We start from the raw sequence: 26,864 nt of genomic DNA, 5'->3' as shown, positions 1-26,864 counted from the left end.
CTCGTAAGATCTTTAGGTCGGTTGGAAGGGTTTGCAGAGTGAATATTGGAGTTTCTTCTTTTCTTGGAGTTTCTTCTTTTCTTGGAGTTTCTTCTTTTCTTGGAGTTTCTTCTTTTCTTGGAGTTTCTTCTTTTCTTGGAGTTTCTTCTTTTCTTGGAGTTTCTTCTTTTCTTGGAGTTTCTTCATTTCCGGACACTCTTCTTTCCACTTCCTGTGGTCCTCTTGCAGCTTGCTCTGCAGCTTGATCAGCTAGATGGTTGCCCTTTGCTTCATCTGAGTCCAACTTCCCATGTGCTTTTATCTTCAAAACAGCCACTTCTTCTGGAAGTAGGAGGGCATCCATCACCTCCTTGATCGCAAAACTGTGCTTGACTGGTGTACCGGCAGTAGTAAGAAATCCTCTTGTTTTCCAAATCACTCCGAAGTCATGAGCCACGCCCAGTGCATATTTTGAGTCTGTATAGATATTGGCGCGCTTTCCTTCTGAAATTTTGCATGCTGAAGTTAGAGCTTGTAATTCAGCTTCTTGTGCAGACTTTGTTGATGGTAGTGATGATGATTCAATAATTTCATCTGTTGTGGTGACGGCATATCCTGTATGATATTTTCCTTCTTCATCAGCATATCTGGAGCCGTCCACAAACAGGGTGATGTCAGGGTCTGTTAGTGGATCCTCATGCACAGTTGGTAGATGTGTGGTTTCCACTTTCCTCTGTTCAAAGCAGTCATGGGGGGTTTCTGGGTCATAGTCATGCTGTATGACCAGGTCTTCAAATTCTTCTTCCAGAAAGTAACGTGGCCATGCTCTTATATGTTCACGTTCAGTTGATGGATACTTGGCAACGCCTATTTCTTGAAGTTGTGAATCATTCATGGTGGCCCATAATTTTGCCATGGGCCCAAGATCACCCCATGACTTAGTCTTTGACTTGGTTACAGGTACATGTGGAATGGCTGTGTCCCAATGATGGTACAGATGTTCAAGTTCATGTGGCAGTTGGACTAAAGCCATGCTGTTACCTTCAGTATCATAGTAGAAGTCCTGTAAGGTGAATGTTATCTCAACCAACTGGAAAAGTTCATCCTCATAGCGAGGTTCAGGGTTGATGGTTGGCTTGTACCACATGGTGCAAAAAGCATATTCAGGCCCGTCACAGGGAGGCAAGTTGGGTAGCAGTTTTGCCAGGGTGTGTGTAAGAAGTAGGACATATCCTTTGTCCATGATGAATCCATAATAGGTACCCGGTAAGAAAGAAATGAGTTTGATTCCCAGCAAGGGGAAAAGACCTCATGTGTGTCCGGGGGCGGCCAGAATAGGGGGTAACCCTTACACAATGGTATGAAAAATTAGAGAAGCAGACCTGGTGGGTCAGAAAAAATTGGGCGCCCCCTTGTGGGGATCTATGCATATGTACAGAGGGTAAAGCGTAACCTTTAATGAATTCTGTATAAAAAGGTATAGTAACCTATGATAAGATCGCAAATGAGCGATAAACAAAAAGAAAAAAATTAAAACAAATATCTGGGAGGTTATACTAGAGAAAAATAACACACACACGTTAGATGGGGTGGAGTGTACCCAAATTGAGTTCCCTGGAGGACACTTCAATGATCCCCCCAACGTGAAAAAATAATTCTCAAGTGCACTAGTAATTCAGATTCAGTAATATTATGTAGCACCCTCCAGTCAGTACCCAAAAATCGAACCCACCTAACCGGGGTCAATGTGGGTATATGGAGTAGCAAATGGCCTGCGTACTCAGGAGAGGGCTGTAGCAATGGGAGTAGCAAAACGAGATATGTATACTAAGTAATAACACACTGTCCAAAGTAGATACAGTGTAGCTGAGACAGTGATCTGGTTGTTAGAGCCTAACCTCCAGTGGCCAGGGGAACGGAACTGTGGGAGAGAGAGAATCAAACTGTGCTGAACAGAATTCCCCACCTCAACCCCCTGCGTCCCTTCAACCTTGCTGCCTTGGGGGTGACTGTCTCACAATCCAGACTGCTAGTATATCTCGTGAAGACAAACCTTCATTGCTAACTAAAACTTTGCCTCAAGCAAAGCAATAGAGAATAACAAAATTAGGTGTTTAAATAATGTGATAACTCACTGTCCAGGATATATACAATGTTGCTGTGACAGTGATCTGGTAATCAGAGCCTATCCTCCAGTGGCTTAGGGAACAGAACTGTGGGAGAGAGAGAATCAACTGTGCTGTGCAGAGTTCCCCACCCCAACCCCATACGTCCTTTCCCTCTTGCTGCCTCTGAGGTGACTATCTCATAATCCAGCTTTCCAGTATCACTCGTGAAAAACACCCTTGATTTCTAACTGAATCTTTGCCGAGAGAAACGGCACCGGATAACCTCCCTGCCTGCCTGACACGTGTTTCGGCGCCTCTATCTGCGCCTTCTTCGGAGGCTTAACCAAAGTTTTTTTCTTTTTTTTTTTTTCTTTTTGTTTATCGCTCATTTGCGATCTTATCATAGGTTACTATACCTTTTTATACAGAATTCATTAAAGGTTACGCTTTACCCTCTGTACATATGCATAGATCCCCACAAGGGGGCGCCCAATTTTTTCTGACCCACCAGGTCTGCTTCCATAATAGGTACCCCCCTCAGGGAGTGGCAGAAGAGTGGACGGGTTGAGAACCTGGCATCATTGGAGGGTGACTGTTGTCAGGCAGTAGAAGATGACACTGGAGTCGAAGGTGTCTGGCAGCTGTGACATGTTTGATTTGGACTTGGTTGATTATCGCAGAAATGTCATGAGGTGCCGAAACAGTAAAAGGGTGACCAAGAACTAGGTCCCCAGTACAGTCAATAAGTTCTTGAGCTGTGAAGACAGCACGAAGGCAGGAAGGGGTGCCTCTGGCTACGATATCCAGTTGACAGGAGAAGAACCCAATAGGCCTCTGACGTCCGCCAGGATCATGTGGTTGAGTGAGGACGCCTGTAGCATGGCCTTGTCTTTCAGACACAAACAACTTGAAAGGTTTGTCATAATTTGGTAGGCCAAGAGCAGGGGCAGAGGCAATTGCTCGCTGAAGAGTATAAAAGTTGTCAAGTGCCTCTGGTGACAGGCAGAAGGGGTCCGATTTGAGAGCATCATACAAGGGTTGCATGAGCAGAGAGGCCTCAGGGATCCAGGCTCTGCAGTATGAGATGAGGCCTAGAAAAGCATGTAGGGATTTTGTGCTCTTTGGAGGTGGAATGGCCAACACTGCCCTGACACGGTCACGTGTGAGGTGTCTGGTGCCATGTGACAGGCAGTGGCCTAGGAAGATCACAATAGGCTGGCAGAATTGAAGTTTGATGAGAGACGCTTTACATCCTTGATCTGCAAGATAACAGAGGAGATCCAGAGAGCATTTTTCTATTGTGGGAACATCATCTCCACAAAGGAGCAAGTCATCTACATATTGGAGTAGGACAACCTCTGGATGGTCAGACTGCCAGGGGTCAAGGATGATACTCATTGCTTTTGCAAACTGGCTTGGGGAATTCTGTGCCCCTTGGGGCATAACAGTCCATGTATATTGTTGTTTTTTCTCGTGTGAAGGCAAAGAGGTATTGACAGCTTTGTTCCAGGGGAACACTGAAGAATGCATTGGCTAGGTCAATCACCGTGAAGTATTTGGCAGAAGGTGGAACGCCAGAGAGGAGTGTGTGCGGATTTGGCACAATTTGGGGTGTCCAGGACTGTTGCCTCATTTACTGCTCTGAGGTCCTGGACCATTCGGTATTTCTCTGGTTCACCCTTGGGTGTCTTCTTTTTCACAGGAAATAAAGGAGTATTACATGGAGATTAACATTTAACAAGAGCCCCTTTCTCCAGCAGTGCTTGGACTTGCTTGGTAATGGCTGCTGCTTGGGCAGGTTTCAATGGATATTGAGACTTTCTTGGTAGCTTTGCCCCTGGGATAAGTTTGACCACCACTGGTGGGACTTTCAGATGGCCTATATCTTCTGGGCCTGATGACCACAAGGTCTTGGGGACAGTGTTCATTAGAGATGCAGGGAAATTGTCTCTCATGCCTTCTGCATAGCCCTGTGGAGTCTCTAGGTGAAGCATCAGAGGTAAGGAACACAAGGCTGAGGTATCTGAATCAGAGAGGGCTGAAGATAATTCCGCTTGGCCATCAGGTGTGAAAGTGATTGATGCCTGTAGGCGGGAAAGTACATCAGCACCTAACAGGTTAATGGGGCATGTGGATGAAACCACAAAACGGGCAAGCAGACTAGGGCAGCTGCCAACCCGCAAAGGAGTAGTTAATGGGCTTTGTCTTGGAAGACCATCCACGCCCACACAGGAGACATCAATATTGGCCAAAAAGGAAGAATCAGGCAGGTCTTGTTCTCGCAGAACACTTCGGGCTGCACCTGTATCAGCAAGGAATGTGGTGGGGTGGCCTTCAATGGGTAAAGTAACAGTGGCTAATGGCCCCCCTTGTTCCCCTGCAGATACTGCCATAACAGGGGTTAATGATACAGGCTTGCCAATATCCTAGTCTTCCTGGGCTGAATCAGGTGAAGGAGGTGCTGGGGCCTTTATGACAGATTTAGGCCTGTTTGATCTTTGGGGCTTAAGGGGTGCAGGACAGTCACTCCTAAAATGGCCTTTTTCTCCACAGTTGAAGCAGATCCCATCTGCGGCTTAGTACCTTTGGGGATGGGTGGACGTGAAACCATAAGGGGAGTGGGATGGGGTCTCCTTGGAACCTGTGCGGCTTCTAAGCCTCTGGCAACTAGGAGCAGCTTATCAAGGGGAACCACTCTATACTCTGGGCGGGCAGCAATAATACCCTTACGTATAGAGTCCATGATGCCTTGGACAAAGGCACCGGAAAGCATCTGAGCGTGTATTTTATTACTGAGCTCAAACCCTAGGTCAGTGAACACTTGAAAAAGTCTAGCATGAAATCTTTCTACAGTTCCAACTTTCTCCTGAATAATGTCGTTAAGGCCTGCTGCTAAATCTGCAAGCTTACTGGTTTGGGTTCAGTGAGGAAATGGCGGCCATGTTGGATGTGGGCATAGTGTGGGCAGGTGTAAAAGGGGCTGGCTGCGTGACTACGGGAGGCACAGGGGAGATGGATGAATAGGGCAGAAGTGACGTCAGTTTGGGAGCGTACGTGACTGTAGATTATGGTAATTAGGTGGAGGTCACGGGACTGGCTGTGCCAACCTCCTTTTGTGCTAGGCTGACGTACTTTCTTTTAGGGTGTTTCAACTTTAAAATCAGAGAAGCAACATTCTGTCCGGCAAAATTAAATATTAAACTATGGACAGACTCTCTAGAAACATGTACTTTAAGATAGCTTGATGAAAAAATAGACTCACGGAATTCAAACAATTTACCTACAGAACATTAATCACTTTTCCTCTTCACAATCTAACTTAACAACTTTGCGTATTCCCTCTATCCACATTGCATAGTATTGCAACAAATCACACTTGCCTTTACATTTTTAACTCGTCCAAATAATTCTCTATTCCTGCATCAGATTCACTTTCCTAACCTTCGTAATCAACACTGAGCTACATCCCCGACTCCCTATCTTATACACCAGTCTTGGAGAAAATACTTTGCACCGCGAAAGGAAATACAGCCTCAGAAAGGTGGAATGTATTCTTGTGAGCTAGTCTCCCACACGATCCTCACTGTCTTAAGAAACAAATCATGCCTCCCCCCCCCTCTCTCCCCCCTCGCGTCTCACAGAAGGCAAGGAGGGAGGGGCGGGAGAGAGAGAGAGACTGTAAGCACGAATCTCTTTAACCATGTGAGTGCTGGAAGGACAGTTACGTTACAATTATTGCAAGCAAAGAGACACAAAAATCAATCTCTTCCTCAACCCAATCTTCCTGCTGAATAACTCTTGCTACTCTTCTCTGTCAGTAGTCTGCGCCAGCTCTCTGGCTGTAATCAACCACATGAAGGTACAGCAATTCCACACACTTTAGCAATCTTATCAACCTTTTTAACCATCTCTTCCCCTTCTCTATCCTCTACCAAATCACACGCAAGCCACCCCTTACTGGGCTTTCCTAATTTCTGTCCCAGATCCTCTATATGAGGCATCCCAGATATATAGAGAGACAGAGAGAGAGAGACAGGAGGGGAAAGTGTAAATAGTACAGAGAGTAAGACAAAAGTAAACACAGGAATATGTGTGACAGACAATTTAAGACATTTCAAGTAAAATACAGTGCATGCATCACAGTTCAAATAAGTTCAACAGTTCAAACAGGGTTAACAAAAATCTTACACGTGTGGCAAAAGCCACCTAACTCAATCCCGTAGTACACCTGCAGACCCTCCCGCAAGTACCACTACCACGTGGTGATGGAGACAGCAATACCAGCCTGAATCCACCTGCCACAAAAGTTAAACTGGAACACTCAGCGTCAGCGCTCGAGGCTGCAGTGTTCCACCTCTCTGCACACAACAAGCAGAGTAAAGTGATGTCCAATGAGGCTAGCAGTCAAAGTGACACTTATGGGAAACCCCCAGGAGGCAGTGAGTCTACACCCCTCCACAGGTTCCCCCCCTCTTTTTCCTTACTGCCGTAGCTAATCGGCACCTAAAAAAGGGAAAACAGGCAAACAGAAGATCCCCAGGAAAACTTCCACAGATCCACCCCCCTTTTTCCTTACTACCACAGCCACGTGGTACCTAAAAGGGGTAAACAGGCAAATAAACAAATAAAACTACCCGGGCACTAAAAATAAGGACAAATCAGTAAGAGCACTCCCAGGTAACAGATAGTCAGTATGTGCAGGTAAAAGTAAATATCAACAAGTAAGGTGTGGGGTCTCTGGGCAAGATATTACCTGACTTTGATGACCTCTAGGGAGCCGATCACAGACTGGGGCAGGTCAATCCCAGGGGCTGGAACATACCGGGGTGCTGCAGACTCAACCGTGTAATCAGAGGTGATCAATCTCCTTCCGTCCCCCAGGATTCATCCGCTCCACGTCTTTCTCGGACGGCTGCTCTAGCAGGGCATAACCCAGGCCGCACAGTTGGACGCCAGCTGATAAGGGAATCTTTTAAGCAAACAAAGAAGTTTGAATGACTATCTGTTCCTGTCCAAATTAGAGATGTTTAAATTGCGTATACGCAGAAGTAAATTCACACTGACACATGGAGTTCAGGTTAAAAGCACTTCAGGAAATGTATTAGCATCTGAACAAAGCAGGCTTGCAAGTCCTTTTTAAAGATAAAATTACATCATTGTAAAATCAAGATAAAAGGTGAGGAAACATTGTCAATTGGCTAAGAGAAGAAGTGGTTAGTTAAATGCCCTCCCTGTTGGGTGTTACGTCTTACATCATAACTGACGTCATAAAGTTCTCCTCCAGATTTCAGCGCCATCTTGCTAGCACGAGGAGTTCTTTCGATGGGAGGGGGCATTTTGGCAGCTATCCATAAAGAGTAGCTGGTACCTTTAGTCTTTCAAGGTTAGTATCCTTAGTATTCTCAAGGCCTCTTTGGCAATTATACACTCTATCAATACTATCTGCTACAGTGTGTTCTTTGAATCAGAAGATTCTAGCATTTTCTGCTGACATGCTGTTTCTACGAACAAAGGAATCTTGTAAAGTTTAAACTACGAGGCATGAGAGCTGAATATGAGAATATAGTATTAAAAGGGGCCCAGTAAGGATTATATAGTTTATAAGGGGCCTAATACTGGATGTAAGTTATAAGGGGTTAATAATTCTACAACATTATTATATAGAGCGATATGTTTATTATCAGTGTATAGATACTCAGTATTATTATATAGAGCGACATGTTTATTATCAGCGTAAAGATACTCAGTATTATTATACAGAGCAACATGTTTATTATCAACGTATAGATACTCAGTATTATTATACAGAGCGACATGTTTATTATCAGTGTATAGATACTCAGTATTATTATACAGAGCGACATGTTTATTATCAGTGTATAGATACTCATTATTATTATACAGAGCGACATGTTTATTATCAGTGTATAGATACTCAGTATTATTATACAGAGCGACATGTTTATTATCAGTGTATAGATACTCAGTATTATTATACAGAGCGACATGTTTATTATCAGCATGTAGATACTCAATATTATTATACAGAGCGACATGTTTATTATCAGCGTATAGATACTCAGTATTATCATACAGAGCGACATGTATATTATCAGCATATAGATACTCAGTATTATTATACAGAGCGACATGTTTATTATCAGTGTATAGATACTCAGAATTATTATACAGAGCGACATGTTTATTATCAGCGTATAGATACTCAGTATTATTATACAGAGCGACATGTTTATTATCAGCGTGTAGATACTCAGTATTATCATACAGAGCGACATGTTTATTATCAGTGTATAGATACTCAGAATTATTATACAGAGCGACATGTTTATTATCTGTGTATAGATACTCAGTATTATTATACACACTAGTGACTACATTAATATGTGGATACTGTGGTGTATACCCGCAGTCCCCTTTAAGAAAGCTTTGCACAATGCACAGTTTTCCCTAACCAGCTCCTGTAGTAAGTGTGCAAGGCATGCTGGGATGGATACACCCCCTAGATTTGCTCTCTCTTCCCAGTGTGTGTATGGAGTTCGGCCATGTTGGGTGTATGTTACAGCAGGAATGTCTATATCATCAAAGGGATCGAACATAATATGTGACTTGTGATCTATTAATCCTGGCTGATTAACCCCTTAACGCCATTACGCCGTTCTATGTCAATACCATTTAAATGGGCTTTAAAGCCGTTATGGCGGCATGGAATGCCCTAACGTCTCTCTGCCCCAGGAGCCTCCAGCTACTCGCCTCCACCGCGATCCTATTCGGGAGGAATGCCTGAGAGCCCAGGCAGCCCTCCCCCGGCAAATTTGGCAGTGGATCTGCCAGCTGGGGAGACTGTCTGTCTGAAATGTCACAGTCCCCCTGCTGGTGGGAAGAATAATAAAAAAATATTATTACACATGTTAAAATTTTATAAAAGTGTGTGTGTGTATATGTATGTATATATCTAAAATATACATCTTATATATGTAATGTTATACGTAATGTATTTAAATGTTAATATAAGTACGTATATTAATCTTAAAATACACTTAGAATGATGCTACATACATATATATAATATATATTTATGTTTTGAGAAATCAAAAAACGGGATGCACTCACATATCTTCATATAGGTGAAAAATAGTGCTTTATTAATACATGAGGTGTATACAAAAATCGACCGGCGTTTCGACTCTGCCGGGTCTTTTTCAAGATCACTCAATACAGGTCATAAATGTGCTTATATATAAAATATGAAAAGTAACACTTACCAATAGTGATGTCGCGAACCGTTCGCGAACTTGCCGCGAACGGTCGCGAACTCCGGTCAGCTGACACATCCCTGCCAATCTCCGTCAGACCCTCCCTCCCAGACCCTCCTACTTCCTGGACAGCATCCATGTTGAAGGCAGCTTCAACATGGATGCTGTCCAGGAGGTGAGAGGGTCTGGGAGGGAGGGTCTGCCGGAGATTGGCAGGGATGCGTCAGCTGACCGGAGTTCATCGCGAACGGACCGTGGCGAACCGTTCGCGGCAAGTTCGCGAACGGTTTGCGACATCACTACTTACCAATCAATAAGGTGAAGTGAAGTGTCTCTGCCCGTTACCACCCGGAAATGAATGGAAACCGCTGGTGACGTCACGTAATGCACAGCGGGGTTGTGTGGTTACCATAGTGACAGTATACAAAACTGTGAACGAAGTGACTATTGGGTATAAGAAGACCACTATGGAGGAAGAAAATCTATATGGTATAAAAGAGAATAATCATGGCAAATAATGTAAAATAATTAATAAATCAGAGTAGACTAAAATCCAGTGAATGTGAAAAAGTGCAAAACATGACAAAATAAAAATGATCAAACCATGAATCTCGTGTGTAGTGGCTTAGTGAAAAAGGGCATGTGAAGTCTACTCGAAAATAAATCAAGCGTATTCAAAAAAGAGAATCATAATACATAGGTTACGGCGAAATAGTACAAAATGCTAGAACAGGTAACACGAATCAATTTACATCTTGCAAAAATCAGTCATAGACAAGACATGATATTGTGAATTAATAAATGTTGATCACAATAAGTAAACTAACTAAAAGAAAAGACAAATAATATATATTGTAAACAGAAGATGTAGATAATCCTAATGTGACAACAAACCTATATAGTCACTAAAAAAAGACAGCTGTTCAAATGTAGCATGTGACTGCTACATACATACAGTGTATGTTAAATAATATGAAGCCCAAAAGGATACTCGATAAAGGGGGACAAAGCAAAGAGCCAGATTAGAGGCAAAATGATATGGGCAATTATATGTTAAAGGCACACCAGCAATAACATATGCTAAAAGCCTAATTGTGTACATTCTATATATACACAGGACCACACGATACAGAGAAAGATAGATGACACAAAATAAATTAAGTATGGTGATCAAAACATAACTATAGCTATAAACAGAAAATCCCTATATAACACACAAGCATTTGAATGATATGTACTCCAATAAAGATAGGACTTGTATGGATATAAAACTAAATGGGCAGAAAGGCTAGCGGGAAATCAAATGAATTGGACTACCAACGAGCCAAATAGTGTGTCTAATCCCATAGGAAGGCTAGACAAAACCCCCCAAAATCTCGAAAAAGACCATGGATCATGTATAATAATCAATATGTCAAGGACTATTATCTAACAATAATAACTAAAAAAAGAACTATTAGACAAGATGTATTTGCCAGGCATCTATTTTTTTCATTGAACAGAAGAAAGGGATCAGCGCTCTCTGTCTATACAAAATACAACAGAAACAATAAATAAGTAAAAAGTAGGGCTCCCTCACAGGCCTTACAACAGAAATGGTACAGAAAAAAGAAAGGAAGGCAGGTATATCTTTGAAATGAGAAAATAACAACTGATGGTATTTTTTTATGTCTTACACATATAAAATGTAGCACTTTTGAAGAAAAAAAAAATATATAAACCTGTATGTAACAGGATGTACTTTCTGATCTCCACTTGATAAAGCCTAAGGGCGAAACGCGTTGTTTTTTTAAAACTATGTTGTTTTAAATAAAGGTATTTTGGCCCCTTTCTTACTGAGTTAGCCATCTTACTTGTTATTACTATTATCATTTTACTTTTTTACTACTACCATCCTTTTATCCGGCACCAGAAGTGTTTTTACTTTCCGGTGAGGATATAACTCCCAAGAATCCTAGGTGGGGATTATACCACTCAAGCTGTATTCATTGAACAGTTATACTTTGAGCAACATTGTTGTTCCCGCTTTTATTTCCACATATGGTTCCCTAATCAAGAAAGAATACTAACGTATCCCATAAGTGGGGATTTTACCACTGTACGTTATCCACACTAGAGCTAAGTCCATAGCTCTTGAAAACGTGAGTAGGACAATATACTCTTTTATTGCTTCTACCCCCTTCGGGACCTACTATACCATCAGTTGTTATTTTCTCATTTCATATGATGTACAAAGACGCATCTACACCACTCCGAAGAATCCCCCGCTACAAAAGACTGTATTCACCTCTACAAATATATCTCTCGTTGTTTGATTCATCTACCAGTCAGACTATTTATTCTGGACTTCTATTTGCTTATTATTTATTACATATATTGCATTCTAGTCTGCCTATTCTGTGCTCTTTTAATTTATGTGGTTTGTAGTGACGTTGCTTTCCTTTCTTTTTTCTGATCTATTCTTTCATTATATATATAATATATAATTACAATAGTAAATAAATAAAATAAATAAAAAAAAATTTAAAATAAATGATATATACATATGTAATCTCATTCTAACTGTAATACCGTATATACTCGAGTATAAGCCGAGTTTTTTAGCACATTTTTTGTGCTAAAAAACCCCAACTCGGCTTATACTCGAGTCAATTGTCTGTATTATGGCAATTTGCATTGCCATAATACAGACTGGGGGAGAGGGGTGCTGGCAGAGCTGTACTTACCTCTCCTGCAGCTCCTGTCAGCTCTCTCCTCCTCTGCGCCGTCCGTTCAGCACCTCGGTCAGCTCCCAGTGTAAATCTCGCGAGAGCCGCGGCTCCCCTACTGTTCTCCATCTATACTGCCTCCCTTGGTAAACTCATTAGCTCCTTTGGCTTCCAATATAATTTCTGTGCAGATGACACGCAAATCTACCTGTCCTCTCTCCCCGTCCCTCTTGACTAGTGTCTCTGACTGCCTCTCTGCTGTTTCTAACTGGATGGCTGCCCACTTCCTTAAACTAAACTTGACCAAAACTGAAATTCTGGTCTTTCCTCCCTCAAGTGTTGTTACTCCTGTGTCTGTCTCCCTACAAGTCAACGGTGCTACCATCCGCACCACCATGCAGGCTCGTTGCCTAGGTGTTGACTCCGACCTCTCCTTCAAGCCTCATGTTCAGTCTATCGCCAAATCCTGTCATTTCCATCTCAAAGACATTGCGCGCATCCGCCCCTACTTAACGCCAGGTGTTGGTTCATTCCACTGTCCTTTCTCGCCTTGACTACTGTAATCCGCTTCTCAGTGGTCTTACGTGCTCCCAACTAGCGCCGTTACAGTCCATAATGAATGCGGCGGCGAGGCTCATCTTCCTGTCCGCCCGCACCTCCCATGCCTCACCCTTCTGTCAGTCCCTACATTGGCTTCCTATAAAATATAGAGCTCAATTTTAAATTCTGGTTCTTGCTTTTAAATCTCTACATAATGCTGCTCCCACCTATCTATCCTCCCTTCTACACAAGTATGTCCCGTCTAGGCCCTTACGATCTGCTGAAGACTTACATCTATCCTCTGCCGGTAAACACACCTCTGATACTCTCCTTCAAGATTTCTCGAGGGCTGCACCGTTCCTGTGGAACTTGCTTCCCTCCTCCGTTAGATGCTCACTCAGTCTCCACTCCTTAAAAAAATCGTTAAAAACCCACTTCTTCATAAAAGCGTATCAATTAAACTGTTAATAGCTCCTAACTGATTCCTCTTCTGCAACTGTCATTAGTCTAATACTATCCTAACCTTTTTGTGTAATTTTACCCCAATCCCTCTAGCATGTAAGCTCATTGAGCAGGGCCCTCAACCCCTCTGTTCCTGTGTGTCCAACTTGTCTTGTTACAACTACATGTCTGTTCGTCCACCCCATGTAAAGCGCTGCGGAATTTGACGGCGCTTTATAAATATAATAATACACTTACATGACATTCTATATATATCTATATATAATATACAAATAACTGCAAATATTTCTATATAGATAAATATATATAATTACATAAATAACTACATAAGTATACACGTAGAATTTAAATACATACATATGTATTTAAATTCTACGTGTATACTTAAGTAATATTTTAAAATAATTATGTGATTTAATTAAAATTTTATTGACGTGCTTGACAAACCATGCAGCAAGTGCAGAGAATTACATTTGCACGCGCTATATTTAACCCTGTAACTTTCCAAGACACCATAAAACCTGTACATGGAGGGGTACTGTTTTACTCGGGAGACTTCGCTGAACACAAATATCAATGTTTCAAAATGATAAATTGTATTCTAACTCAATTATGGAGGATTCTAACTCAATTATAAAACAAATGACAAGGCAAACAATAAAAATAACTTACAACCCACAGATATATTCCACTATCTCAAGATTCCTTTCACAAGACATAACACAACCTCCACCGGAATGTAACCATAATACCACAGAAAACAAGTTCTTTAGATTAGATGTTTTTAAGTCGTTCTTTACCCAGACAGACTAGTAGGAGTCCAAGTTAGCCAATTTTAATATAGGATATCATTATATGACACATATAAGCTTGAGCCTTGGAATCAAGATAAATTATATCACATATGTGTCTCTGTGTGGGTGATGATCATATTGTCCTCAACCATATTTGCTGTTATTAAAAAGTAATTGACCAAAAGTAATTTTGCAAGGCAAATTAAGTTTAAAAGGGGGGGGGGGGGGGGTGTGTATTAGCGCTAATTTAGTGAATGTGATGTAGGTGAATAAGCAGCTTCAACATAGAATTCTTATCTTTAAACAATAGTGGAACGGTGAGATGTAAAGTGAAGCGCTGTATTTTTTTTAAACAATGTGAGATATACAAATTAGGACAATACCTTAGTTTCATACATATAAGTCCATATGTGACATATAGTACCTTAAAATAAAAAACAAATAAAAAACACAATAGTGTATCCTGTGATATACAAAGATAGGTATAAAACGAAATAAATTTCCCACTCACACTTTTAAGAGCTAATGGATATAGCTCAATAAAATCGCTTGTAGGATCTGTAAAGGCGATCCTAATCCCTTCTTTTGGTGGGAGTTCTTCCTCTTCCTTGGTCTAAACCCAGAGCCATCCAAATCGGCTCTGATCAGGGGCGTATGTGGTGAAGGACCACAATCCTTCTTTGTGCAAAGTGAAAGTAGCAGGAACAATGCCAGTAGTGTTTAAAAATATATATAAATACTTTATTACATAAAAATATATAACATTATAAAAACACTTTACTAGGCATTAAAAAAGTCCAATTCCATGAAGACAGGTGATCTCCAAATTCCCAGGACGCGTTTCGCTATATCAGCTTCCTCAACTGGATATGTAAAAATGGAAAAGTCTTCATTTTCCTCCTTGGACCTGTTCCTGCTTTTATACATCTCCTTAAAATCCGTAATGTCAGTCCGGCTTGTAAAATCGCGGGCGATTACCATGGAAACGGTGACGTCCTGCGTTTCAAGCCTCACTTTCAGTCCTTTCCCTTGGTTCCGCCGTCATTTCCGGTCACGTGGGGATATGCCGATACGTCATGCGTTCCAAATTGCGGTTCATTGGGACCGCATTTCCGGTAAAACATAATGTATAAGTGAAACCATAACAGAGACAGCCACACTATCAATTATTCATAAGTATATGCAATCGTTTTGTTCTGACTTGAGTAATATAAAGTGATTGAACCCCCAGTTATTACATTATTTCACCATATAGCTATCGATGAATATATATTTTATAGGGGCAAGAGTGTGATTATATGTACATGCAATCCAATATTAAAGGGATAGTAGAAGTATATATTAACTTGTAAAAAGAGCGAATCATTTCATTATTTCGGCATATAACTAGATAAAAATAGAGTAATTCTATATACATACAGTAAATATTAAAGGGATAGTGTAAAAATATATGCTTGTAGACAGAGAGCGAATCATAAAATACATAAACTACAACCCATTTAGAAAGTTAAAAAGACTAAATGTAAAAACTTTTTAAACGTAAATATAGTGCCATTCAAGTATAAAAGGGAATTAAAAATAATTGAAAAATAGATGAAAACCTAACTTTAAAATTCTATTTTAAAAAATGGCACATCTCAAAATCTGTATTGAGACCATAGGGAATAAGTGTATTTAATTTAAAAATCCATTTCGCTTTTGCTTAATTTAGTACCGAAATCTCCTCCTCTCCAATCTTTTTCTAGTTTTTTTATTCCTAAGAATTTTGTATCTTTCATCTCACAATTGTGGTACGCTTTATAGTGAGCAGAGACACTATGGTTTTCGAAACCCTTGACTATGTTTCTTCCATGTTCTTCGATTCGAATATGTAATGCCCTTGTGGTTTTACCAATATATTGTAAACCACAAGGGCATATCATTAAATATATAAGATTATTTGAGTGGCACGTCAGAAGTTCTTTAATTCGATACTCTGTTCCCTCTCTGCTAAAAAAAATTTTTATATGTCTTTTCTTATTTACGGTTCTATTACAGGCCAAGCAATACCCACACCCAAAGAAACCTTTTTCTGTGTTTAGAAAAGTGCTAGTTGTTCTCTTTTCTTTTATAAAACTTGATGTGAGGGCGGTGCGGAGATTGCTGACTCCTCTGTGTATTATAATTATAAAGTTAGGAAAATAATTTCAAGATTCTGGCCCATTCTTTTACAAGACCCTATTGCTAAAACATTTCTCCCAGAAAGACCCGTTTTATACACAGAGGAGTCAGCAATCTCCGCACCGCCCTCACGTCAAGTTTTATAAAAGAAAAGAGAACAACTAGCACTTTTCTAAACTGCTGCACGTCTGCTCAATTTGCTTCAGGGCACATGCAAAAATGATGTCCCCCAATCGTCTGTACCCTAAACAATGACTAACCGAAGTTAGCATTGACAACCTGTCATTTTACCTCCAGGCACACCCTTCCCTTCACTTAGTCAACTTCCTCATTCAAGGCTTCACTGAGGGTTTCCACACGGGTCTAGTCACACTTCCCACAGGTATTCTAGAATGTCCCAACTTACAGTCAGCTATCCTTGACCCAATCACCACACAGTCACTACTCAAGACCGAACTGACTAACGGGTTTATCGTGGGCCCCTTTGCTCACCCTCCAATCGCCAGCTGGCGTACCAACCCTATAGGTATTGCCACTGGGAAGTCCAACAATAAAAAAGACTTATTTACGACTTGTCCGCTCCTCATTCTTTAGTAACCCCCAGCATCAATTCATTAATACCTTCGGAAGAGTTTTCCCTGCAGTATACCACAGTAGACAATGCCATTCAATCCATTCTTAGGGCAGGGGTGGGAGCCTGGTTGGGAAAAAACAATATTTCCAACGCTTTCAAGCTCCTACCCATCCACCCATCCCTGTGGCACGTGCACAGCATCAAATGGGAAAACAAATACTACTTTGCCACCGCCTTACCTTCGGAGCAAAAAGTAGCCCGAAATTATTCAACATATTTGCTGACACTCTATGCTGGCTACTCCTCAATATCACTCACTGTCCCGCAGTTCTGCACTATCTGGACGACTTCCTTACGATAGAATCACCTAAATCCTCACCAGTTAATCTCCAGAAGACCTTGGCCCTATTTACAACATTGGGGGTACCACTGTCTCAAGCAAAGACAATAGGCCCTACGTTCTTGGGTATTCACCTAGACACCGTTACATTACAGGCTAGTCTACCACGGGAGAAGGTGCAACATATCATTGAAATGGTAAAGTATTTTCTGGTGAAGGACACGTGTACCAGGTCAGACCTACAATCCTTACTGGGCACGTTGAACTTCGCCATGAAAATTATTCCTCAAGGCCGGGCGTTCGTCTCAAGATTGTTGTGCCTTCTCCCGTTACTCAATACTGACTCCAGCACGTTATCACTAGATACTCACGCAAGGGCAGATCTACTTATGTGGCTACGGTTCCTAACTCATTGGAACGGGATAGCCATGTTCATCACTCCTTTATCAGATTCCTCACCCGTCATCTGGACCGATGCAGCAGCTCACACAGGGTTTGCAGCAATCTATCACAATGACTGGTTCAGAGATTCATGGCCAGTAGAAACCCTAGGTTTACCCTCATTTCCCACTACATCAGCCCTATTCGAGATCTATCCGATTGTGGCAGCCGCAAGAGTATGGGGACACTTATGGCGGGGGAAAGCGGTAAAATGCTTTTCCGACAACAAACCAGCCTGTGAAATAATAAACAAGGGTAGATCCTCCTCACTCACCATCATGAAATTGATCCGAAGGCTAACTTGGTTAGCAGCGACACTACAATTCCACATCACATGCATCCACATTCCAGGAAAAACCAACACAGCCGCTGACGCATTGTCTCGATGTAACTTACAGGTTTTCTTCAGGACACACCCCACAGCCAACTCCAGACTGGTCAGCACCCCTCCATTCCAAGACCTCATCCTGGACTAGAAAGACTGCTATCTCACATCAGATACCTAGCCGGAGCAGCCCTATCCACAAACACATCCCGTGCATATAATCGAGCGTTTACCATATACACCAAATTCACGACAGACCATCAGATAACTGACACTCATTCTTTAGATTCCATTATTGCATTTATTTATTTCTGCCACCTCAACCTAAAATTATCATTGAACACCATTAAACTATATCTCTCGGGTATACAACATCACATCATCAGTGCCTACCCTAGTTCTAAACCCTTCATGTCTTCCTATCCCGTGAAAAACATATTAAAAGGTATACTAAGATTAGACTTACCCACTACCTCTTCCAGACTTCCGATAGACGGTCCCAAGTTTCGCGCACTCTCCAATATTTTGGACTCCAAACCTTTTGAAACCCATACCAACCTAGTTATCAAGACAGCGACTTACCTAGCTTTCTATGGGTTTTTACGTCCAAACGAGTTCACCACCAATAGTGTTTCGTGTCATCATCAGCTCCTCAACATTACAAATCTTCAGAGACACACAGATCACTACGTACTCACCTTAGGTCACACAAAAACTAATCAAATAGGCCCACCTACCAAGATCTGCTACTATCCCACCGGCAATCAGTGGTGCCCCGTCACAGTATTTGACACCTTTCTGGCTACTCTCATATTCTATAAAAAGCTATACGGATTGTCAGGTTCAATACCATACTACCAGGTACGTACACCTGCTCACGTAGTTATCCATCTCTTACCTTCCCTGGAATAGTAATAGTGTACTGGCAATTAGGGTTCTAGGGCCCAATAGGTATTATCCCCTTTTTTCTCTGCATTATGCTTCTGTTAGTGGCCCCGCGAGGCCAACACCCCGCCTCACACTCGGAGGCATACACCCCTCGGGCCACTCGTGAGCTAGCCGCCTCGCATTGTATCATAGAGAGGTCCTCACCTGTCACTCCCCTTCCTATTTTTCTGGTTACTGTCACCGAGAGGCCAACATCCTCCAAAACATTCGTTGGCCACACAAAATCCCCTCACGACAAGCATAGATAGAGCCTCTCAAGCTACTTGGCAACTAGCAGGGCCTCACCAGTCACCAAAAAACACCAAGCCTATTTGTTTCGCCTTACGGCTTAGCTAGCAAGCCGGTACAAGACCCCTGGGTACAAATATATAATTGCAATCTTTATTGTTATTTAAGTATTTCTCAAAAAGATGGTGAAGAATCACCTCTTCCTGGCACCCGGCTAGAAGTGATACACCTTCAAGCAGAGGAGATGTGGCTTGGACCTAAGGAGGCGACACATCCCCTACCCTGCCACAGCAAGGAAAGCAGAGTTATTCAAACTCCTCCATACATCAACGGACAACACGGAGGCAGGGGAAGGCCCAGCAACACCAACTCAGGTGACACCCAGGCCATGCTAGCCTCACTCATAAACTCATGAGCCAAAATAAAATTTACAACAGACTGGCATTCTCGAGTCGGTCACAGCCCTCACAAGGCTGGGCCTCACGCTACTGTACAACCAGCACCAACCGCAACTCTGCTACCTGGTACAATCAATTCTTGGTACAAGACGTTAACCCTGCACATATGATCCCGGCACATTGGGGAAACAAGGCATAAATATGTATGATGATGTATCTATGATGGTTAGACCCAGGGATTCTAGGTAAATCGGGAACTGACCATCCCTTGGTTGTGTTGGCATTTGGAATATGTAGAGATGCTTATTTGTGCAGGTACCCATACAGAAGGGATTTTCTCCCAAACAAACGGATGAGCACTCTCAGGCTCCTGGTACCAGCACCTCTGAACTACCAGAGACAATTGGTATTAGTAGTTGCATTGCATATAGACTGTTGCATATATGTTCAAATCATTCAGGGCACATGACAAACCATGTGTCCCAATACAACTTACAAATAACGTACTCACCATCTGTACACACCAATGCATTTTCAACACTACTGACTCATCACCCTTCCAGACTTGTAGTAGATTTACGAAGGCTCTGAAGCTTCAAAGGGCTCCCATACAGGAAATAAACCCTCAAGGAATATAGCATGCCCTCACTTACAGTCAGCACAACAGAACCATCGACTGTAAACACACTCATAGCCAAGATTTGCAGAGGGGTTTTAACTTGGGTTTTCCAATCTCCACCATTTACAGCATGGCGCCAAACACATTGGTATTGTCACAAGGGAATCTTCCCTTAAACAAAGACTAACCATAGACTTATTGGCACCACACACCTTCGCTACCCCAAGTCTCAACTCCCTCATACCATCCGAGGAGTTTCCTTACTATACACACACCATTGATCTACCTTTACAGCTATCACTCAAGCATGGGTTGAAGCTTGGTTAAGTAAGACCAATATCAATGCAGTAAACGGCTACCATCTACCCTACAAACTGGCACTTACATGGCATAAAATGGGCAATCCTTTCCCCGCTAAAAGCAGCTGCTGTGGCATGGGGTAAATCATGGTCAGGGTCATCAATCCGTTGATGACATGTCATATCATCAACAAATGCCACTCATCATCCATACGATCATGGTATTGCTGGGGAACTCACTTGGTTGGCCACTTACCACATTTCTTTTACTTTCATGTACCAGGCGGGGGTATACATCCCTGCCGATAATTGTCTCATTTATATTCCAGGCATGTTCATCATACGCTTCCTACAGCCGCCCATACAGTCACGGCCACTCTTTCGTTCCAGAGACAAATCATGGATTAGACATACTCATGCAGCATAGCATGCACTATCCCACCTAGCACTTTCATCCCATACTTATAGAACGCATAACACAGCTATTCACCCGGCTTTAAAGAATCTCATTGGAACATGACATAGCTCAACCTGTGTCATAACATTTCTCCTAGGTTTTGCTTCATTTTTTGCCACCTTAAACTAAAACCATCTCACACACCCTTAATTATATATTTTACAGGCATTCAACAACACAGGATAACCTATGGCCAACTACCATAACTTCATGCTATCATACTAGACAAGAATATATCCATCCCTCCACATTCCTCTCAGAGATTACCAATAGCCATCCAACTTTTCCATCCTTATCGGACCTATTAGAGCTACAAGCATTCAATTATACTACCAAGTCGGCCATTACCAGCCATGCGCACGGCCTTTTATGCCTTTCTCAGGCCAGAGAATCCACTACCATAACCACCACTCAGACAGATCATTGTCTTCAAAGATCCCACGTATGTAAACACATATATTATTACCTATTGGCTCCACCACATTCCGAAACGAGTCAACACGCACTAACAGTAGAGATAACATACTATCCTACCCACAACAAATGGTGTCCAGTTGCGGTCCTAGATTCCTACCTTCAAAATCATTCAAGGAATTAAATACCGTAATGCATTTAAGGAAATGTCTGGTTAATTTGTATATATTGTTGACTGTATTAAATCTTTGATTATTCTTTTTGCCCTCTTTATTTACAGGCCTACCTTATCGTCGGTCTCGGCACACCACAACCGACTTGCTCCCTTTATACTATCCTACGCTTATGCTGGAACCTTACTCCATATACGGCTATTTGCCCCGAGCACAAGTTTAAGGCTGTTTGGCCTGTATTTGTGGGAGGGGCTTAAATTAATTCACTCCCCTATATAAGGGACACCCCTTACTTGACTCCTATCGCTTGAGGTCAGCATCAGAATGACCCTCCCACCCACTCCTCATTTCAACACTTTATCTTTTCTTTCCATTTACTTTACTTACTTACTCCTTGGTGGGCCCTCTTTATTTACAGGCCTACCGTATCGTCGGTCTCAGCACACCACAACCGACTTGCTCCCTTTATACTATCCTACGCTTATGCTGGAACCATACTCCATATACGGCTATTTGCCCCGAACACAAATATATATATGTGTGTGTGTGTGTAACAATACGTGTAACAAAAACACCCCAGTTAACCAGTATAATGGCTGCTTTTATGATTTGATCCTGAGGAAAGTTCTTAAGGACTGAAACGTTGATCGCTGGATTTTTAACCCATTTACAATACATTTTGACTTTTTATGTACCGTGAGTGCAGCTACCTATTTGGAGGGCATCTACCGAACCTCCAATCAGCCTAACAAGCAATTATACGAATAATCCACACTCCAAACAGCCGAACAGGAAAAGTACATGATATGTGAACTCAGACTGTTGTTTTGCCTTCAGTAATTGTTTATTTGGGCTCATGGACTTTTAAAAGACAGTTTCTGGCACTTTAACTACCTTGGGAAAAGACCTGCAGTTTCGAATTGCACTTCGGATGCAGCTGAAGTAGTTGAAGTGGCCGCCATTCGAAAATTTTACACGTGGCGGCAGACATTTTGATTCATTCGAACACAGTCAGCGGTGTGTGCCGGCAAATCTATGGAACTATTTTTGGCTACCCAATTGCGCAAACACCGCTGACCTGTACCTTCTACTCCCCTACGACACTGCAGCTGGAGACTAAGTCCCATTTTTTTCAGGGTAAATTTGACCGACCACACATCCCAAATCTATCGGTCCAAAGGGACTTTTTACTATCTTTGGAACCCCTGAACGGATTTTCACAAATTCTGGATATGTTTGTCCCTAGGTTATACTGGTTATAAAAAATAAGTTGTATTCATGTACAATATAAAATCAAGAAGTTATGAAAATATATAAAAATGTCACTTTTCAGCTTGGAGATAATTGAGTAGATTCAGTTAATTATCTCCTAAGCAGAGGGGAGGAATTCACTGTAACTGCTGGGTGTGCTCTATTGTCATCTTGTGTATGATTGGTTGCTGTAACTGTATTGTCGGTGCCCCACAAGGTCCAGTGGGTGGTGTCTAACCTGTAAAATCCTGCATAAAAGCAGCAATAAATGCTCAGTGGAGTCGGTTCTTCTTCACCCTTCAAAACGTAGCTGTGTCTCGTTGTTGAAAGGGAATTTGCAGCTTAATCACTAGCTCTTTTCAGAGCTCTGCCTCGCTATTGCTCCAGGGATCCAGCGGATGGACTTCACCTCTCCCCTACAGCCCAGCATCTTGCCCGGAGGAAGGACATTGCCAACGTCAGATACCCCTCATATTTCATAGTCATATTTCTTGTCTTTCATAAAAATATTGTCAGTTTTTCTAAGTATGGTAAACCATAAATAAGTTATAGACAGATTTCCTTTAACTCCCACTACATTTCCACTGACTGGTCAAACCAGGTATCTACTACAGTTTCAATAGCACAACCTTCTAGTATAAGTGGTAGAGGCTTGGAGTGATATAAAAATAGTAGTACATACTTGGCACAACTTTCCAGTGGCAGAGGTAGGGGGATAACAGTGAAATTATGTGCTGCATGTGTTTAGAATATGTGATTAGAATGTATGTGATATACACAGTATCCATAATTTGCTCCTCTAGCATAAATGCAGATACGTGAGGCTTTATGGGCTAAATCTAATTTTGCTAAGCAAATGAAAGTAAAAAAAAAAAGAGTATATACATTTTTGCTAGTAAAGGGGTTAATGCACACAAATACATGATTTCTTCCCAATCATCATGACACCTGATGGACGTATATCTTATATATTATGCAAATATTGTCTGTTTTTCTAAGTATAGCAAACAATTTATTGTGATCGATTTCCTTTAAAACCAAATATCTTTCCTTCAGGTGTAATTGTCTGGAGTGGTGACAAGAACATAAATACATGAAGCAAAGCTATGAAGAAATATTTTAATAACCGAACCAAGGAGTCTAACTCTGAAAAATCAAGCATTTTCTCAGATTCCTATATGTTCTCAAAGGAGATCGTAAACATAAATCCCAAGCCTTTCTCGTGTTCTGAATGTGGAAAATGTTTTGGGCGACATTCAACTCTTGTCATTCATCAGAGTACACACACAGGAGAGAAACCGTTCTCCTGTTCTGAATGTGGAAAATGTTTTTTCACCAAAACACAGCTTGTCTGTCATCAGAGAACTCACACCGGAGAGAAACCGTTCTCATGTTCTGAATGTGGAAAATGTTTTGTCAGAAATGCAGAGCTTGTCAGTCATCAGAGAACTCACACAGGAGAGAAACCGTTCTCATGTTCCGTATGTAGAAATAGTTTTGGGCGACATTTAACACTTGTTAGACATCAGAGAACTCACACAGGAGAGAAACCGTTCTCATGTTCTGAATGTGAAAAATGTTTTGTCACCAAAACGCATCTTGTTCGTCATCAGAGAACCCACACAGGAGAAAAACCGTTCTCATGTTCTGAATGTGAAAAATGTTTTGTCACCAAAACGCATCTTGTTCGTCATCAGAGAACCCACACTGGAGAGAAACCGTTCTCATGTTCTGAATGTGAAAGATGTTTTGTCACCAAAACGCAGCTTGTCAGTCATCAGAGTACACACACAGGAGAGAAACCGTTCTCCTGTTCTGAATGTGGAAAATGTTTTTTCACCAAAAGGCAGCTTGTCTGTCATCAGAGAACTCACACAGGGGAGAAACCATTCTCATGTTCTGAATGTGGAAAATGTTTTGTCACAAATGCATCGCTTGTTCATCATCAGCGAACTCACACAGGAGAGAAACCGTTCTCATGTTCTGAATGTAAAAAATGTTTCAGCACAAATGCAGCACTTGTCCGTCATCAGCGAACTCACACAGGAGAGAAACCGTTCTCATGTTCTGAATGTGGAAAATGTTTTGGCACAAATTCAGAGCTTGTCCGTCATCAGAGAACTCACACAGGAGAGAAACCGTTCTCATGTTCTGAATGTGGAAAATGTTTTGGCCGACATTCAAATCTTGTCATTCATCAGAATACACACACAGGAGAGAAACCGTTCTCATGTTCTGAATGTGGAAAATGTTTTGTCACCAAAGCGCAGCTTGTTCGTCATCAGAGAACTCACACAGGAGAGAAGCCTTTCTTATGTAGTAATTGTGGGAAATGTTTTGCTAGTAAATCAGAGCTTATCAGTCATCAAATAACTCACACAGGTGAGGTGATTTTATAATGCATCTATGGATTAACACAGGAATAAAATATCTTGTATTGTGAATTTTTATTATTATGCTCAAACAATAAATAGTAACTTTGATAGTAACAGTCAATGTACATATGATGCATTGGTATTGTGGCACCCCCATGCCATTGCCCGTATGTGCCTAACCTGCATTGCCAACTCTGCTTCACTTGGTTGCAAACTCACCAGCAACCCAGGATACATTGTGGTTGTATGTCCTGGCTGTTACAGAGTATACTAAATAGCTTGTTCCACTGGTAATACATTTCAATGAAAATGGTTGTTTAGCATGACATTTGTATGATTCCAACCAAGACCTCAGCAAACAGACAAGACACATGATTCTTGATGGCAACTTGTAGGAACACTATTTCTGAGCTCCAACTTTTATTGAAAAACTACAGCACACATATGAAATGTATTTACAAATTATACCAATACAAATATGAATTGGGATAGAAGACCAGAGCTCTGACTGAGGAATATAAATTAAGCTAAGCTAATTATTCCCTGGGGTCCTTTATTCTTATCCCAGGACACAATAACCTTGGACATTATAAGAGAGAGGCTAGTTTCCCCAACCCACATGTTAATACAGACTTCAAGCAACGGTTATGTTTATTTCTAATTTTCTCGCTTTTTTTTCCCTTAGAGATTATAACTAATTTCCTGAGATTATAACTAATAAATATACCAATTTTGGCAAATGTGGCAGTCAAACATGCATAATTTGGAGTCAAATTTCAGCCTTCTGAAAAACATTTAATGAGCTTTAAAATATCTGATGTGTCGTAGGATTTTTATCTTTGTAATATGATTTATTATTCTTGTATTGGTTGCAAATAATATCATTTCAGACTTCTTTCATACACAGGATCTGGTAGGCCCTACTTAGACCTAGACATCTAATATTAATTATCGGACATATGTCCATTGTATATCAACGGTCAACACATGTGTTTTTTGTTCACATAGATTGATGAAGGCCCACTGTTGTTATAACCTTTGACCCAGCCAGACTCCCATGTGTATTAAGACGGGCCTCTTTCTGAATGTATTCATTTTAACATATATATATATGTGTGTGTAATTTATATTTTACCCCCAAGTATAACCATTTTTTACAAATACACAAGTCCTGCGCTCAAACTCCCATTACTCTTGGGTGGCCATAGTACACATCAGCCCTAATACATACAGTAAAAAACAAAGAAAACAAGTTAACCATTTTTTATAATGTATGGCTTTAATCATAGAATGGACAGAATGGTTATTAAGCTTCAAACCTTTTTACACATTTTTTTTTCAATTTGAAATTTTTTATTTTCAGCAAGGGGAATTGAGGGTACAGAAAAAAAAAAAAAGGGATGGTGGGGAGGGGGCGGGGAGACGACTTAAACGATACATCACATTGTTCACATTGTGTCTTCTGTATGGTTACCATTAACATACGAACAAATCATGGTGATAATGATAAAATTACAGTGTTAAGAGCATAAACATTCGATAGTGATTGCAGAATTACACAGTACCAGTGGGCATCCGCACCTCAAAGAATAGTTACAAATCCCTCCAGGAATAGTTACTGATCCCTCCACATCTTCTAACTGTTTGTTAAGCATTCTTAGCTTGGTCTATAGTGCTTTATCTTAACCATGTGTGTGGGTTACCTCTATAAGTAGAATGCTTCCTGACAGCCAGTCAGTTATGTTTGTTTTGGTTGGGAAGAGGGGCGGTGTATTAATGGAAGCCATGGTCTCCACAGCTGTTCCGTAAGTTGTGTTGTTGTGTAAGATTCTGATGAAAGTACGTCATATCTATAAAATTGATATATCTTATTCATTAGTTCCTTGTGTGATGGGCATTGTGTGCTCTTCCAGTGTAGAGCAATGAGATTCCTGGCCGCTAGTATGATAGTGGAAATCAACTTCTTGGCTCCTAGTTTCCATGTTGGTGGGAAGAGC

General features: G+C 41.3%; 1 protein-coding gene across 3 annotated transcripts in view; it reads left to right on the top strand.

The window, feature by feature from the left end:
* LOC134568436 (oocyte zinc finger protein XlCOF7.1-like) overlaps positions 1-26,200 on the top strand; it is a 382,451-nt gene extending 356,251 nt beyond the window's left edge. For all 3 annotated transcript variants that reach the window (XM_063427024.1, XM_063427023.1, XM_063427025.1), the window contains exon 2: positions 23,549-26,200. In XM_063427024.1, the coding sequence (XP_063283094.1) occupies positions 23,599-24,891 (1,293 nt within the window). In that variant the 5' untranslated portion in view covers positions 23,549-23,598 and the 3' untranslated portion in view covers positions 24,892-26,200. The remainder of the gene's footprint in view (positions 1-23,548) is intronic.
* The last annotated feature ends 664 nt before the right edge of the window (positions 26,201-26,864 follow it).

Source organism: Pelobates fuscus, chromosome 7 (assembly GCF_036172605.1).
Source record: "Pelobates fuscus isolate aPelFus1 chromosome 7, aPelFus1.pri, whole genome shotgun sequence".
Classification (NCBI taxonomy): domain Eukaryota; kingdom Metazoa; phylum Chordata; class Amphibia; order Anura; family Pelobatidae; genus Pelobates; species Pelobates fuscus.
Note: the sequence above shows the minus strand (reverse complement) of the source record. Positions and strands in the feature narration are given on the sequence as shown.